Source organism: Elephas maximus, chromosome 20 (assembly GCF_024166365.1).
Source record: "Elephas maximus indicus isolate mEleMax1 chromosome 20, mEleMax1 primary haplotype, whole genome shotgun sequence".
Lineage (NCBI taxonomy): Eukaryota > Metazoa > Chordata > Mammalia > Proboscidea > Elephantidae > Elephas > Elephas maximus.
In genome coordinates this window covers 11,384,411-11,402,685 of record NC_064838.1, presented here as the reverse complement: position 1 = coordinate 11,402,685, position 18,275 = coordinate 11,384,411, and the positions used below count along the sequence as shown (strand labels likewise).

The window sequence follows — 18,275 nt, the reverse complement described above, 5'->3', positions numbered from 1 at the left end:
AAGCATCCTCCAAAGTTCAAATGGGAGGCCACCCAAAACCAAATCCACTGTCACGGAGTCGGTTCCGACTCATAGCGACCCCACAGGGTTTCTGAGGCTGTAAATCTCTACAGAAGGAGGCTGCCACATCTTTCTCCTGTGCAGCTGATGGTGGTTTTGAACCACTGACCTTTCAGTTAGCTGTCTATCGCTTTAACCACTGCACCACCAGGGCTCCTTAGAGCAGAACTGCCATTACCTTCTTAGTGACCCAGAGCCTGAATTTTTTCATTTATTAAATGGGATAACACCATCTTTCCTGCAGGGTAGCTATGAATGCTGAGGATAAAGCAGCTCAGATATCCAGTCACAAATACTGCCAACTGGATAATAAATACATATATTCGCAGAGGGAAAAATCTGATAGTACAGATTCTAAAACTGCCATTGGTGAGTAATGCACCAACAGTGACTCCAATACTTGAATGTTTGCCCAGCTGACTTTTCTGTCCTTTCTAGGGTCAGCGTCATGGTTATTGTTTAAGGCTATATCACGTCCCAGGCGTTGCAGTCAATGCCGTGCTCACGCTGATTTCACCTACACATGATCCTGTTAGCTAGGTACTTTCTTATTTCCAGTTACATACGACAAAACTGTAAGGTTAGAAATAACTTGTCCAAGGTCTCACGGCTGTTAAGTAGAAGGGATGGGACGCCAATCTGTGTCTGACTCACACTCTTAATTACTCTGACACTAAATACATAAGCAATAAAAAGGGGGAGGAGCTTCTGTATAAGCTTCAAAGGTAAAGAAGTCAATGTGAAAATGAGAGCCCAGAAAAGGATACAAATAAATCTATCAGAACATGTATGTGGTTATTCTTGAGGAGGTCTCACTAGAACTATCACATTCCATTTCGAAGAAAATATAGTATATGATCTATAAAATACAATTTATTGTTGGTTAGAAATTTACTGCTAGTTACAAATGACCAAAACACAACCTAAAATAAAATGAATTAGATAGCACAACATTCACTAACTTCCGTGATGTTTAATTCAGATATTATAAGCACGTATGAGATACCTCAAAGCAGGACAGAAGAAAGCCAATGAAGTAGATGAAAAAGTGATTACCTTTTAACCAAAAGGTTTCCAAACTTGTTCTCTCCCCCCAAAAGACTCTTTTGTCTTCTCGTTAAGAGTTAAGGTCACCTTCTTTTGTCTTAGCATTGGCACAAGTGGAATCACACTCACAAAAGAAAGATCTAAAAGACTTTCCCCTCAGAAAACACACTACCTAAGACAGTAATGACATTTCTATCCACCTGTTATTGCCTTGAGTTGTTCCATTACTGGACATAATATATTCTGACTTCATATTTAGGTGAAGAAGCCTTCTATGCCTCTGGGAGACATGCTTGAGTCATCTTCATTTCCTCAATTTCTCTACCTTGTCACTGTTCTTTCATCAGTATAACATTTAGCAAATGGATTTCCTCTTATTTCTATGCCTTAAACACAAACGCTAGATCTCTTTATAAAAAGTAACATTAACTACCTGAAATACAGCAACCCTTATGTGCCAGAGTAAACTTACAGAGCTCCAAAATAGGTCCATTTGTGTAACAAATACTCGAGGATACTATGATGAATAAGATTTAAGTCCCCATCCTCACAGAGCTTACAATTTAAGAGCAAAGAAATATACATAAATCCATTTCTCCTGACAGCACCCATCAAATGTGAGATAAGATACCATGTGAAGTCCTAGCCTGGGGCATCTGAAAGGCCTCCCTGAGGAAGTGGCATTTAAGCTGGGGCCTGAAGAAAAACCAGCAAGTGGCCAAGAGGAGAGGGAAGAACAATCCAGGAAAAGGGAACAGCACATGTGAAGTCCAGAAAGCATGGAGGAGCAAGGAAGTCTGAGGAACTTAAAGAAGGTGGGTATAGTTTGAGGGAAAATGCAAGGTGGGAAGAAATACAAGGTAAGGCTGGAGTGGGAGGCAGTGGTGAGAACAAGCAGGGCACATTAAAGAACATGTTAAGAAATTCAGACGTCAACTTAAAGGCCAAGGAATATCACAGAAGGCTTTTAAGCATGGAAGTGACAAGATTAGATACATGTTTTTAGAACATATCTCTAATTGCAACATGGAAAATTGAATGGAGGGGGCAGAGTAGATGCTGGGAGAGTAGGCTACTTGGATGGTTCAGTAGAAAGCTGATGGTGGCTTGGCCTAGAGCAACAGCAGAAGGGATAAAAAAAAAAAATAGAGAGGTGTATTTAGAAAGTAAAATTGAGAGGATTGATTATTTGGATATGGGGGAGTGAAGGAGAGCCTGAGCTAGACATCATGGGTGACCTCCAAGTGTCTTGTTGAAACAACTAGGTGAATGTGGTGAATTTAAACAATCAGGCTGGTGAAGAAAAAAAAAAGGAGGAGAACGAGGGACAGAAGAAGAGGGGAAGGAGAAGGAGGGGAACAGAAATGAGACTCATGAAATGAACCAAGTAGAGAGAGATGTTGAGTAGGTGACTGAATACTCAAAAGAGAGATCTGGCTGAGATCTATTTAGGCATCAATAGTTATTAAGGCATCATGGTAAATAAATCCATGGAATTAGAACACTAGGAATTATGTATCATGATTAAAGCCATGGAAGTGAACAGGACTGTCTAGGATGAGTACACAGAAGAAGGTAAGTAGGCCTAGGAGAGAGCCATGAGTAAGTCCAATAGCTAGGATGCTAGAAAGGAAAGCCACCAAACCGCTGCCAATGAGTTGATTCTGACTCATAGCAACCCTATAGGAAAGTAGAACTGCCCCACAGGGTCTCCAAGGAGTTGCTGGTGTATTTGAATTGCCAACCTTTTGGTTAGAAGCGGAGCTCTATTCTGCCACTAGGTAACGCATGTGTCATGGACTGAATTGTGTCCCCCCAAAATATCTGTCAACTTGGCTAGGTCACGATTCCCAGTATTGTATGATTGTCTACCATTTTGTCATCTTATGTGACTTCCCTATGTGTTGTAAATCCTATCACTATGATGTAATGAGTGGCAGTTATACTTATGAGAGCTACAAGATCACATAGTGTCTTAAGCCAATATCTTTTGAGGTACAAAAGAGAGAAGCGAGCAGAGACAGGGGAACCTCATACCACCAAGAAAGGAGTGCTGGGAGCAGAGCTTCTCCTGCGTGGAGAAGCTCCTAGTCCAGGGGAAGATTGAAGGCAAGAACCTTTCTCCAGAGCTGACAGAGACCGAAAGCCTTTCCCCCTGGAGCTGTGCCCTGAATTTGGACTTGCAGCCTATTAGACTGTGAGAGACTAAATTTATCTTTGTTAAAGCCATCTGCCTGTGGTATTTCTGTTATAGCAGCACTAGATGACTAAGACAGTATGTAACCTCTTACTTTTTTAATTTCCTCATCTATAAAATAGGGATGATAAAAACACTTACCTCTTAGATGAAATAAAGATACAGGACTTAGAACAGTACCTCAATATACTCAGTATATGTCAGATTATAATCTTAGAAAAAAGATATAAAAATTCTCTCATTTTTTCATGTAAACTCCAAACACTGTAGAATCAGCAGTTTCCTCACTTTAAAATTCGGTTAAAATTTTCAAGTCACAAGGACACTAACAGAGCAGATAACTTTGCAGGGGTTTTGCCCAGCCCATGTCTCAACTCCTCTGAGATCTGCTCTACCTCAGACACAGTAGTGGCCACTTGACCAGGCTGGACTCAGAATCATCAATCTGGGACTCTGGTCAGTTGGCTGGTGGGGTTGCAGCAGGGCGGTAAAAGGGGCTAAGGGGCAGTATTCTGACATGTAAACCAAGAAGCAGGGAAAGTCACTTTTGAGAAGGAAGGTCAAGTGGCACCAGAGAGCTGGCCACAGCTGCTGCCTTGGTCCTACCGACTTTCTGGATGGCACCAGTTACTCATGAAGCCTGGTGACAAGTCCCACTTTTGGATATTACTGGATGTTCCTATCCATTCTCTGTTTAAACTAGTTAGAAATCTTTTCATTTTAGGCAACAAAACCTAAGTCTAGGACAACTACTGTATTCCCTCACATCTAAGATGCTATCAGTGTTAAGTCGCATTCTGACCTCAGAAATATTCAAATGTGTACCTAATATCTATTAAAATGGCAATTTTTCAAATATGGGGCCAGCTAGAGAAGAAAACTTTTAATTGTAAATATTTCATAAAATTATAAATATTTGTTACAACCAAGAAACAATAAAGTTCTTGTCTAAGATGAGCCTGCTGATTCAGTAGGGAAGGCAAACTTGGGCTAATTATCATTAAAAAAAAAGCCTTCTAATGCTGTAAAAGACAGCAGCAAGCAACACACCGCATAGTCACAAACCTGCCACTTCAGTCCCCACCACCCGAAGTCAGTATCCTTCACACTAGACCCAATGAACTTACACGTTGACTCTGTAGAGCTTCACCGGGAAGGTGCTCTAAAAGCTAAGTGATAAGGAAATAATTTCATAGGTTACAACACTCACTTAGCAAGACCGTTCTCCCTTACATAAGTTAACACAGTGTTTCTCAATCTTTTTATCATTACCACCCCCACCGCCCCCACCAAAGGAGCAATAAAAACTTTTCCCCTAATTGTCCTCCTCCATCCCACGAGATTTTAATACCACAGATATACCATAAACCTGTTTTTGTACTGTGGTCCTTTGAAAGGCCACAAACCATTATGAGATCTAAGATTTTTTGCCTTTACTCCCCCAAGAACCAATTTTCACTCCACCGGGGGAAATATCACCCTCACTGAGAATGCATGTATTAAACTGAGCACAAAATTTTGCTTTGGTGTCTTAGTTTATAAGGAGTGGTTGCTGGCTGTTTTTACTGTTTTCAAGCTAGAAGGAAAAGTAAAAGACCACCAGTGCCAGCTCCTTGTTGTAGAGTGAAAAACCAACAATGACAACATCAAGAACAAAAAAGGCCCCAAGAGACCTTACAAATTATCCAAAGAAATATAATTAGTTCATTACACAGCTGGGTCTAAAATTTGAGATTCTGGATGGAAAATCTAACACTTTCCCTCCTATAAAAATATCTCTTCTACAACCTGTGTAGAATAGGATGACCAGTCTTACGAGAACAAATATGTTTAGAGGTGAGTTCTGAACAGAAAAGTCTCCTTAGAAAAACATGTGTGAACAGAAAAGGCATGCAGGTGAAGACGGCTAGGACAGGAAGATGACCCAACTGGGATAAAGTAAGCAGGCAGAGGGAGAGAAGGAAGGAAGAAAGGAAGGGAGAAGGAAGGAAGGAAGGGAGAAGGATGGAAGGAAGAGAAAAAGCAGACTGGCAAGAAACCTTGCAGCTTAAACAAACAAAAACCAAACCCGTTGCCGTCAAGTCAATTCCAACTCACAGGGACCCAATAGGGCAGGGCAGAATTGCCCCGTAGGGTTTCCAGGTCTGTAAATCTTTATGGAAGCAGACTGTCACATTTTTCTCCCACAGCTGAGCATTTAACCACTGTGCCACCAAGGCTCCAGAAGTAGGATAAAACCACCACAGCAAGTTATTAAAAACCTGAAATAATTGAAGACTCCAGGATAGCTGAAATAACAAGAGAAAATCTAGGTAACAACAGAGTTCTTGAAGTAATGCCAGAATTGTATATTTTATCAATCATGAGGAAACCCTGGTGGCGTAATGGTTAAGTGCTACAGCTGCTAACCAAGAGGTCGACAGTCTAAATCCACCGGGCGCTCCTTGGGAACTCTATGGGGTAGTTCTACTCTGTCCTATAGGGTCGCTATGAGTCGGAATCGACTTGACAGCAGTGGGTTTGGTTTGGTTTGGATTAATCATGAATAAAACTGCTAAATAATTATCTACTTCAAAACGCATTCATGAGTTTTGTTTAGGTGCTGATGAAGTAACTACATGCTTGGTCCTGGCCAGGAAATAAGTTCAAGAAGTTAATAATTAAAAACAAACACACACAGATGCGACTGGTACAACAACAATTAAAACAGGAACGCACCGAGTGAGTGCTAGGAGCTAGGAATTATCCGTAGCACTTTTCATATACTGAATCATTGAATCCTTCTAACATCCCCATAAAGTACATTTTACTAATATTCCCATTTTCCCGATGAGGAAAAAAAAATTAAAAAAGGCAGAGAGGTTAAATAATTTGCCCAAACCTACACAGTTACTACGTGGCAGAGGCAACATTTGAATTCAGGCAGGATGGAGCTAGAGTCTGTGTTTTTAACCACTTTGTTATCTATACTTAATAAAAGAAAAATATTAAGTCAATTAATGATAATTATTTATAAGTGTGCCTTATTAACATTAAATTGTTATAGTTCAAACAGATTTGTCATTTGGGAAGCAAAAATATATGAAGAAAGCCTACAGCTTAGGGGGAAATAACTTCGCACTGTCTTCTCCAAATTGGAAATATTTATGTTCCTGACAAGGAGCCCTGGTGGTTCAGTGGTTCGAACCCAGCAGCGTGCTCCGCAGGAGAAAGATGTGGCAGCTTCTGTAAAGATTACTGGAAACTCCATGGGGCAGTTCTACTCTGTCCTATGGGGTCACTATGAATCGGAATCCATTCGACAGCAATGGTGTTTCTTTCCTTTTTTAATATTCCTGATATTTCCAGGAGAAGGTTCAGAAACAAAGTTTGAACAAATTCCATTAAACAAATAGCACAATCATGAGTTAACTATAAATATTTAATGCAATCATTAATACACTGAAACAGTGCTGAGCACCTGCTATTTGCCAGCCATAACATTAGGCATTGGGAAGAGAAAGATGAATTCTGAGGAAGCAGAGATGGAATTTGGGTTGAGCCTTGAAGACTTATTAAGACAGCCAGGGTACAGAAAGGAATAGTCTTTCAGTCATACCAAAAAACAAAGCCAAACCCAGTGCCATCGAGTCGATTCTGACTCATAGCGACCCAGTAAGACAGAGTAGAACTGCCCCATAGAGTTTCCAAGGAGCACCTGGCGGATTCGAACTGCTGACCCTTTGGTTAGCAGCCGTAGCACTTAACCACTATGCCGCCAGGGTTTCCCTTTCAGTCATAGAATGTAGTGAATACCCCAAGGCAGACAGTGAAGGGACATATCAAACAGGGGTCAGACAAACTATCCCTGCAGACCAAATCGGGCCTATTTTAGTAAGTACCGTTTTATCGAAATATGGCCCTGTCCATTCGATCGTGTGCAGTCTTTGGCTGCTTTCTGCTTTGGTGCTAAAAGGGCAGAGTTCAACAGCTGTGACAGAGACTGAGACCATAGTGTCCTAAAAGCCTAAAATATTTACAGCCTGGCCCTGTACGGACGAAGCTTGCCAATCCTTGTTCGAGAGTCTTGTTATTCAGAATGGTAGGTGAACCAGCAGCAACAGCATCAGAAACACACAATCTCAGGTCCCCAAAAGATGGACAGAATCAGAACCTGCATTTAAAAAATTCTCTCGTTCTTAAGCACATAAAGCTCTAGGAGCTGGTGTGTGCAGCCAAGATGGCTGCAGCCTAAGAGATTTTCGCTCTAATCTTACATGTAAGAAACCAAAAACCAAACCCTTCGCTGCTGAGTAGATTGGGACTCACGGCAGCCCTATATGACAGAATAGAACTCCCCAACCGAGTTTCCAAGGCTGTAATCTTCATGAACAGAGACCACCACATCTTTCTCCTGCAAAACATCTAGTAGATTTGAACTGTTGACCTTCAGACTGGCAGCAGAGCACTTAGTCACTGCGCCACCAAGGCTCCTTACCCCATATATAGACAGCTGAAAGCGGTAAGGATTTTCCTTAAAGGAGTGATACGAGCACTGTTAGTGGTAGGATGATAAGGTAAGAACTGACGGCAGAAAGAGAGGGAGGCAGCTCCTGTCGTAATTCAGGCAAAAGAGGACTCCGACTCCAACTACGCAGGCCAGATCACCACACGGCTCTTCTTTCTTCCCAGAAGCAAACAAAACTCCGAGAGATTATGCCAACTTGACTAAAACCAAAAGAAAACAAACAAACAAACAAATCCGTTGCTGCTGAGTCAACTCCAACTCATAGCGACCCTACAAGACAGGGCAGAACTGCCCCATAGGGTTTCCAAGGAGTGGCTGGTGGATTCCAACTGTCGACCTTTTGGTTAGCAGCCCAACTCTTAACTACTGCTCCACCAGGGCTCCCCAACTTCGCTAGTGCCTCCAAATTGTTTCTAACAAACGCAGCATCAGTCATAATTTATTAGGAAATAGAAAAATACTATGTAACAAGAACATTAGTAACCACGTGTTTTGTGGCTATCAAATGTATCTTGATCTAAATAATGCCTCCAGACATCAATGCATTCAATAAGACATAAATGGATAAAAAGGAAGGTTAAAGGTTAAATAAGGATCTACTCAACAGTAATCCATTATGTAGGCTGCCAACTCATCCGTTCACAGGATATTTAAAGGTGTAATTTACTGTTATGACCTTTTTTCCCCTAAATAAATGCAAAATTCTGCTTGACAATGCTTTTCCATATTTTAAATGAATAAGTCATTTAAAGCTCACAAGAAACAAAGCAGCATTTTTAGACTATTCCTTTTCTAGCTAGGCTAACAGCTTCCCAGTAATTGTTTATCATTCTTCCTCGTTAAAAATCTAGAGAAGTTTGACAGGGTTATTTGTGGGATTTGGTTCATTTTAAAGTAATGACAGCAATCTAGCTAAAAATAGCTAGTGAAAATGGGAAATTCCCTTTCTTAGATGCCTTGGATTTAAAAAAACCCAAACCAAACCCGTTGCTGTCAAGGCTTTTCAATTCATGAGTATGTATTAGGTTTAAAAACATTAATTCCACTGGTGGAGGTAATGGACAACAAAAAATCCCAAAAAGCCTATATAAAGAAATGCAAAATAAATCTCAAAAAAAAAAGGGGGGAGGGCAAGCACTGAACCTGGGTTGAGAAGAATCTCTGTGTTCAGATCCATGAATCAAAGCCTTAAAAAGTCTATGAATTCAGGACAACGGTAAATACATTTAAACAATAATAGCTAACACAGAGTGCTCACTAGGGGTTTGGTAACCCTGGTGGCGTAGTGGTTAAGAGTTTGGCTGCTAACCAAAAAGTTGGCAGTTCACATGGACGAGCCACCCCTTGGAAACCCTATGGGGCAGTTCTACTCTGTCCTGTAGGGTCGCAATGAGTCCGAATCGACTAGATGACGACAATTTTGGTTTTTCTGGTTTAAAGTGTGCTAAATATAAATAGCGTTACATGGGTTATTGCACTTCATGACAACAATTTTGGTTTTTCTGGTTTACAGTGTGCTAAGTATTTTTTTTAAGTATAAATAGCGTTACATGGGTTATTGCACTTCATTCTCACAACATCCTGATATTAGCTCCATTTTATAAATGAGGAAACTAAGGCACAGAGAGGTTCAGTAACTTGTCCAAGGTCACACAGCTAATATGAAGTGGGGCTGAGATTTGAACCTGGGCCTGTGCTCTTAACTGCAACAGTGTTGCCTCTCTAATAGAGAATCTGCTCTTCGGTCTGCTCTGGCCCCCATGTCAACATGCAAAATTTAAATGCAATGGACTATCACTGTTACAAATGTAAGGGACAGGGAAAATCTCTGAGACATATTCAAACTCTTAATGAAAAGTGCACATCACATCACTCTGTGCATAGCGGTCAAAATCTGACTTGCAATAGTAGAATCCAGAAATAGTGTGGTGCATTCAAATTAAGACACCAGATTATATTTCAGCAGGATAAAATGCAAACTAAGTTCCAGTAACACTCTGAAATGTATCATTCAACTGCTTGTTGATAATAAATATGGAAGCAGACTTTTTATGATAAAACTCAAAGCCAAACCCACTGTGTCCAGTTGATTCCAACTCATGGTGATCCTATAGGACAGAGTAGAACTGCTCCATAGGGTTTGAAAGGAGTGGCTGGTGGATTTGAACTGCTGACCTTTATGGTTAGCAGCCCTAGCTCTCAACCACTGAGCCACCATTACTACGAATGCATTATCTTCCAGCTAACATGTCTGTGAAATGCTGCAGTGAACATAAAACAAAACAAATGCAGAAATCTGCCTAATATTACCAGGTTAACACTCATATTTATTACCCATGGTATATTTAAATAATTGCCTGACTTAAATGAACAGAAGTATTAAAGTTGGCACAGGAACAACATCCACATGGCATAGTCTTTGTTTCAGAAGCTTTTTTTTTTTAATTAACACTCTTGGATAAAAGAGAAATCATTTAATAAATAATGGAAGGACACACGATCGTGCAAAAGCCTTTTAAATTCCCGAAACTGTCAAACATTTTATATAAAGTTCTCTTTAACTTTGAGCTCATCATATTCCATTTTAAGTATTAATTCTACCAAAGAACACGCTCATCCCTTCAAATTTTAACAGCTTCAATATAAGATCCAAGTAAATAATTAAGAAGAAACAGGGCAGGAAAAAAGAAAAAAACGAATGGGACAAGAAGCAGCAACAGAAATGACGGCGTGAGAGGGTCAACTTAACTCAAAACCAATTCAACGAGACACTTCAGGTTTTCCTATTTAACTTTCCCTGAAAAAAAGAAGACACACCCTGCTGGTGGTATTTTCACAAACACACATAGGGGAACCAGTTTGTGTTATTTAAAGGCATGTACTCTAATTTTGAGGTTACCTCTAAATTGATGATGACGAAGAACTACCACTGCATGACACCTTGCGATAGATAATTCGAGTACAGCTAGTAAGGACAAAAGGACCATCTGTGCTGTCGGCTCGGCTGCCGAGCTGCACAACCGAACCCAGCCAGTGTCTCCCTCACTCGAAAGGCCCCGAGGTGCCACTGCAGACGCCCTCCCTGCCGGCTCCGACGTCCTCGCCCCCGATCCGCGACTCCCTCCTGCAAACGCAGCGCGCAGCTCTGCAGCCCAGCGGCCAGCCTGGGGTCCCGGGTGCGGCGCGCGGCTGCCTGTGCATCCCGGGGAGCGGGCGGCCGGGCAGCCGGGGCCCGGCGGGGAGCTCGGCCCTTCCTTCCTTCCTTCGCAGAGGGCTCGGCCCTTCCCGGGCGCCGGGGCCGGCAGCCTGCGGCCGTCAGCGCAGCCCGGCTCCCCTCCGCTACCCCCGGCTCGACGTGAGAGGGAAGGCGCGGGGAGCGGGGCAGAGGCCGGCCGGAGCCGGCCGGGCGCCGCGCGCACTCACCTTCTTCTTCGAACTCCAATTTCTCCAGCATGCCGACTCCAGCGGTCCCCGGAGCCGCTGCCGCCGCCGCCGCCGCCGCCGCCACAGTAGCCGCCTGAGGAAGAGGAGGGGAGGAGGATCAGCATTGGGAGCCGCCCAGCCAGGCCCGGACCTACGGCGGGCAGGCGGGCGGGCGGGGCGGGGCCGGGAGTCCGCCGGCGCGGCCCGCCGGCTCCGCCCCTTCGCACCGCGCTCCCAGGGCCCAGGGGGAGGAGTCAGTCCGCGCCCCGGGAGGAGGAGCCGGTCGGCGCCCCGGGAGGAGGAGCCGGTCCGCGCCCCGGGAGGAGGAGCCGGTCCGCGCCCCGGGAGGAGGAGCCGGTCGGCGCCCCGGGAGGAGGAGCCGGTCCGCGCCCCCGGAGGAGGGGCCGGTCCGCGCCCCGGGAGGAGGAGCCGGTCCGCGCCCCCGGAGGAGGAGCCGGTCCGCGCCCCCGGAGGAGGGGCCAGCCGGGGGCGGGCTCGGCGCACTCATCGGTCCCCCCACCCCGGTGCCGGAGCCGCCGCAGGTACCCCCGTCCTCGCGGCCGATCGCTGGCCCTTCCCCTGCCGCCCCCAGCCCGAGTCGCGCCCCCAGGAGGAAAGAACCGTGGGCATGGAGCCCCCTGAGCGGAAGCGGAGCCAGCGTGGGCGGGGGAGTCCCGGGCTTAGTCCCGGGCTGCCCATCCTCAGGGGTCGGCGCGCGCAGGCGCATGCCCGGCTCCGTGCGCCCCCTTCCGGCCGCGGCCCTCCGCCTTCCCGCCGAGGCAGCGGCGCCATTAGTGGAGGCCCACGTTCTTCCTCTTCGCCTAGTCCTCCCACCCCGCCGCACACACGTTCACTCACCTGCCCCCGCCACCCGCGGCTAGCACTTTCTGGTAGGTTTCACCTGCACAGGTGTGGACTCGGCCCAACCCGAGGGTGGAGCAGGCGAGGGGAGCGGTCTCGGGGGGGCGGTATGGGCGGGCCCACGGGGCCAAGGCCTGGGGCTGGAGGCCTCAGGACCCCGGAGAGAGATGGGTCCCCGGCTGGAGGGATAATGTCTTGCTTTTTTTTTTTTAAGTTTTAGATTAAACTGCCCGTCCCTGACCCCTGTAAGAAAGACATTTCTGAGTGGGTTCCACGTATGGTAGATGCACTTTGTTGCTATCAGTATTTTTCAAAGTGGTGGAACTCTTAATTTGCTGCCTCTGCACAGCCCATTCTCTTCTCCTTTGGGTGAGCCACCGCCCAAAACTCACACAAATCTAAATCTGGCCCTGGCCACTGCTGTCATGCTGGATCTGGGTATCTGAGACTCTGCTGTCGCCAACTCATGTTGGCAGGCTGCTATGCGGGCAGTCGCAGGGGACAGGCTTCCCCATTCCCTGAGGCCTCGCCTCTTTAACAGCCCATTTCTGCCCCTTCCACAGTAGGCTATAAAATGCAGGGATCCTGTTAATGAGATTAGATTTCTAGTGCTGATTAGGGCCCAGAAGAGCCCCCAACTCTTGAAAGAACTTGGTGCAATCACTTTTGCAAGCCTAACAGGAGGAGGAACTACTGAAATCTTCTCTGCTTTTGCTTTTTACTCTGTAATCTCAGTTGGGCCAATACTTAAGTGTTAATTAAGCTTCCTCTTCTAAAAAACAAACAAAGGGCACTGAAGGAAAAGAAGATGAAACTAATCTTGTGAAATGTTTTGTGATAACCTACAGCTGACATCATGTTTAACAGTGAAGGCCTGAATGCTTCCTTTTACGCTTCCCCTCTAAGTTCCAGAACAAGGCAAGGATGTCTGCTCTCATTCAACTGAGTACTGGAAGTTCTAGCCACTGCAATAAGGCAAGAAAAAGAAGTAAAAGGCATACAAATTGCAACGGAAGAAATAAAACCGTCCATATTTGCAGATGGTGTGATTGTCTACGTAGAAAACCCCAAGGTATCCACGAAACAAAAGAAAGAAATCTCCCGGACTGATAAGTGAGCTCAGTAAAGTCATAGGTTACAAGATCAACACATACAAATCAATCACATTTCTATGTACTAACAGTGAATGTGTGGAAACTGATATTAAAAACAATACTGTTTACAACCACTGCAAAGAAAATGTAATACTCATGTATAAACTGATAAAAATATGTACTGGACATGAATGCTGAAAGTTACAAAATGCAGATGAAAGAAAGACCTAAATAAATGGGGAGATATCCCATGTTCATGGATTAGAAGACCCAACGTAGTAAAGATGTTGATTTTCCCCAAATTGATCTTTAGATTTAATGTAATTAAAAATCCCAGCAAGGTTTTTTTTTTTTTTTTTTGTAGACACAGGCAAGATTATTCTAATATTTATATGGACAGGCACAGGCTGTAGAATAGCTAAAACAAGTTTTGAAAAAGGGGAATGAAGTGAGAGGAATCACTCTGCTCAATATTAAGGCATACTGTATAGCTCCACTAATCAAGATTGTATGGTATTGGTGGAGAAACAGACATAAGAATAGAGAACCCAGAATTAGTCCCACATGAATACACACAACTGATTTTTGAAAAAGGTGCAAAAACAATGGTGTTGGCACAACTGGACATCGATAGGCAAAAAAAAAAAAAAAACCAACTAAACCTCACACCTTATACAAAAATTAAATTGGATCACAAGCTTAAATATGTACAGCTTTTAGAGGGAAAAAAAATAGAAAATCTTCAGTACCTATGGTTAGGCAAAGAGTTCTGTTCTTAGACTTGATGCTAAAAGCACAATCTGTGAAAGGAAAAATGGGTAATTTGGATTTCCTTGAAATTAAAAACTTGTTCTTTAGGAGATCTTACTAAGAAGAAGAAAAGACAAGTTACAGAGTGGGAGAAAATATTTGCAAACCACATAGCCGTCAGCTAATATCTGAATATAAAAAGAACTTTCAAAACAACAGTAAAAAAAAAAAGAATATTAGCAGTTAGAGTCCTGGGTGGTGCAAATGATTAAGCACTCAACTACTAACGAAAAGGTTGGTAGTTCAAACCCACCCAGAGGTGCTTTGGGAGAAAGGCCTGGTGAACTGCTTCCAAAAAGTCACAGCCTTGAAAACTGTGGAGCGCAGTTCTACCGTGCAACACATGCAGTTACCATGAGTCAGAATTGATGAGAATTTTTTTTTTATCCAGTTAGAACGTGGGCAAAAGATGTAAATACAAACATGAAAAGATGGTCAATGTCATTAGTCTTTAGGAAAATGTAAATTAAACCACATTGAGCTATCACTACATGCCCATCAGACTAGATGAGATAAAAAGTAGTGATAACACCAAATACTGGTGAGGATGTGGAGTGCTGGCAGGAATGTAAAATGCAACAGCCACTTTGGAAAAGTTTGGCAGTTTCTTATAAAACTAAACATGTAATTACCATGTGACACAATCAGTTTCACTCTTAGGTATATACCCCAGAGAAATAAAGACTATGTCTTAGTCATCTAGTGCTGCTGTAACAGAAATATCACAAGTGGATGGCTGTAACAAACAAGCTTATTTTCTCAGAGTCTTGTAGGCTAGAAGTCCAAATTCAGGGCATCAGCTCCAGGGGAAGGCTTTCTCTCTTTGTCAGCTCTGGAGGAAGGTCTTCGTCATCAACCTTCCCCTGGATTTGGAGCTTCTCCATGCAGGAACCCCAGGACCAAAGGACGTGCTCTGTTCCTGGTGCCACTTTCTTGGTGGTATGAGGTCCCTAACCTGCTTGCTTCCCTTTCCTTTTATCTCTTGCAAGGTAAAAGGTGGTGCAGGCCACACCCCAGGGAAACATCCTTTACATTGGATCAGGGATGTGACCTTAGTAAAGGTGTTACATCCCACCCTAATCATCTTTAACCACAGGCAGAGATTATGATTTATAACACACAGAAAAATCACCAAATGAAGACAACCACACGATACTGGGAATCATGGCCTAGCCAAGTTGACACATTTTGGGGGAATACGATTCAATCCATGACATTCTACTCTGGCCCCCCAAAATTCATGTCCTTGCCACATGTAAAACACATTCACCCCATCATATCATAGCAAAAGTCTTAAATCAACTATAAGTCCAAAATCCAAAAATTCCACTTCAGTGAAATCTAGAATACAAGTCATCTGCTTTCAAAGTACAATGGCAGAAGAGGCACAAGCTAGACATTTCCATTACAGATGGGAGAAATTGGAGGGAAAGAAATAACAAGCACCAAGCATGTCTGCAGAACACATTACATTAGCTACATTAGCCATCAAGGCTTTGAAAATAATCCTCCGTTCTCTGAGACAGTTTACAGAATGGCCCTGCCCTCCAGGCTCTAGATATTGACCACACTCTCCCCTCAGCTCTCGGTTTTAGCTCTGCCTTCCAGGCCCATGTAGATAGCAACTCGGCTCCCTTGGCTTTAGGCACGCCATTTGAGTGGAGACTCCACCCTTAGAAATACCAGAGGCCATGGTTCCACCCTTTGAAACCCCAGCGGTTGGATCATGGCCTTACCTTTTGAGGCTGAGGCAGCGGCTTCCTGTGTTCCTTGGCCTCTTGGCCCTCAGGGCTTACACCCACATCTGCCCTGCTGGGGCAACTGTTCCAAAGCTCTGTAGCTACACTGATAAGTGCCTGGAGGCACCCCATTCCGTCAGGAAGCCTCCTTTGCATAGGCACTCAGCTTTCTTGCTCCGTGGGTCGGCAAGCCTAGCTCCACTGATAAAAGCCTGGAAGTATTCCACTCCACCAGGAAGCCTCCTGCGCACAGACACTCAGCTCTCTTGCTCCGTGGGTTGGCTCCAGCGCTGTCTGGCGCTGGTCTTGTTTTGCTGCTGCTGCCGGTCCTCTGCTGCTGTTTCTCACCATCTACGCCTTTTCTGGTGTTACCAGTTCTCCTCACTTCCTCCTGAGTCTTCTATCCATTCATAGTTTCAAAATTGCTTCCGCATTTTAGGTATCTGTTAGAGCAGCACCCCACTCTTCTCGGTACCAAATTCTGTCTTAGTTATCTATTGCTGCCGTAACAAATACCACAAGTGGATGGCTTTAACAAACAAGTTTATTCGCTCATAGTCTGGTAGGCTAGAAGTGCAAATTCAGGGCGTCAGCTCCAGGGGAAGGCTTTCTTTATTGGCTCTGGAGGAAAGTTGTCATCAGTCTTCCCCTGGACTAGGAACCTATTTGCGCAGGAACCTTGAGTCCAAAGGAAGTGCTCTGCTTCTGGCACTGCTTTCTTGGTGGTATGAGGTTCCCAACCCTCTGCTTGCTTCCCTGCCCTTTTACCTCTTGTAAGATAAAAGGTGGTGCAGGCCACACTCCGGGGAAACGCCCTTTACATTGGATCAGGGATGTGACCTGAGCAAGGGTGTTATCCCACCCTAATCTTCTTTAACTACAGGCAGAGATTATGGTTTATAACACATAGGAAAATCACAAAATGGAAGATAACCACACAGTAGTGGGAATCATGGCCTAACCAAGTTGAAACATAATTTTGGGGGACAAAATTCAATCCATGACAGACTGTATGTCAATGTTTATAGCAGCTTCATTTATAATAGCCAAAACTGGAAACAAGTCAGATATTTTTCAACAGGTGAATGGTTAAACCATGGTACATCCATACCACGGGATACTAGTCAGCAATAAAAAGGAAAGAACCGTTAACACATGTAACAACTGGATGAAACTCCAGGGAATTCATGCCGAGTGAAACCAACTTCAAAAGGTCATACACTGTCTGATTGCACTTATATAACATGTTGCCCGAGGTCAAGAATGGGGGAAGAAGGAACAAAGTGACTGCGGCTATAAAAGGGCAACATGAGGGACACTTGTGTCCATGGAACTACTCTGTATCTTGCTTGTATTAATGGTAATATCCTTGTGATATTGTACTATAGTTTTTACCCCCCATGAGCCAAAGCAAGCTGATTTAATAATGGAGGAAATTGCAATTTGGAAAAAAAAAAATTGATACATGATTCACATACTGTAAAATTCATCTACTTAAAGTGTACAGTTCAATGGTTTTCAGTAAATTCACAGTTGTGCAGCCTTGTAAGTTTAGAATATTCTATCATCCAAAAAGAAATCCTATGTCTATCAGCAGTCACCCCCATCACCCCCTAACTACCCTCACCCCTGCATCCCAGGCAGCCACTAGGTTACTTCCTTGTCTACATAGATTTGCCTCTTCTGGACATATATAAATTGAATCATATAACATGTGGTCTTTTTTGACAGTCTTCTCTCACTTAGCAGAAATGTTTTCAAGGTTCATCCATATTGTAGCATGTGGTTAAGAGCTTGTCTGCCAACCAAAAGGCTGACAGTATGAATCTACCAGCTACTTCTTGGAAACCCTATGGGGCAGTTCTACTCTGTCCTATATGGTCACTATGAGTCGGAATCAGCTCAATGGCAACAGGGTTTTGGTCAGTACTTCTTTCCTTTTTATTGCAGAATAACATTCTATTGTATGGATATACCACCTTTATCTATCCATTCATCAACTGATGGACATTTGGGTGGTTTCTACTTTTGGGCTATTATAAATAATGCTGCTATGAACATTTCATGTACAAGTTCTTTGTGTGGACATGTGTTTTTATTTCTATTGGGTATATACCTAGGAGTGGAATTTCTGGGTCACATGGTAACTCTATTTTAATATTTTGAGAAAATGCTAAACTGTTTTCCAAAGTGGCGGCACCATTTTACATTCCATCAGCAATGGATGAGGGTTCCAATTTCCCATGTAATATAGTCTTGCAGTATAGGTCACCTGGGTGGCACAAACAGTTTGGACTAATCTACTAGCTGAAAGTTTGGCTGTTTGATCCCACCCAGCAGTACTGTGGAAGGAAGGTGTGGCAACCTGCTTGCAAAAATATCACAAGAAAACCTACGAAGTAGTTTTACTCCGTAACACGTGGGATCAGCATCAGTCGGAATTGATGCAATACCAATGGGATTTTTTTTTTTTTAAATAGCTTTGCAAGATGTTTCCATTGGGGAAAAGTGGATAAAGAGTATACAGGAGCTCTCTG

General features: G+C 43.7%; 1 protein-coding gene across 10 annotated transcripts in view; it reads right to left on the bottom strand.

The window, feature by feature from the left end:
- The window catches only part of PRKAG2 (protein kinase AMP-activated non-catalytic subunit gamma 2), a 421,421-nt gene that overhangs the window by 67,755 nt on the left and 335,391 nt on the right, over positions 1-18,275 (bottom strand). For 9 of the 10 annotated variants that reach the window (XM_049861967.1, XM_049861966.1, XM_049861962.1 and 6 more), the window contains one exon: positions 11,235-11,328. In XM_049861967.1, the coding sequence (XP_049717924.1) occupies positions 11,235-11,328 (94 nt within the window). Of the gene's footprint in view, positions 1-11,234; positions 11,329-11,855; positions 17,319-18,275 lie in introns of those variants that run through there. The other variant, XM_049861971.1, reaches the window with a different exon arrangement.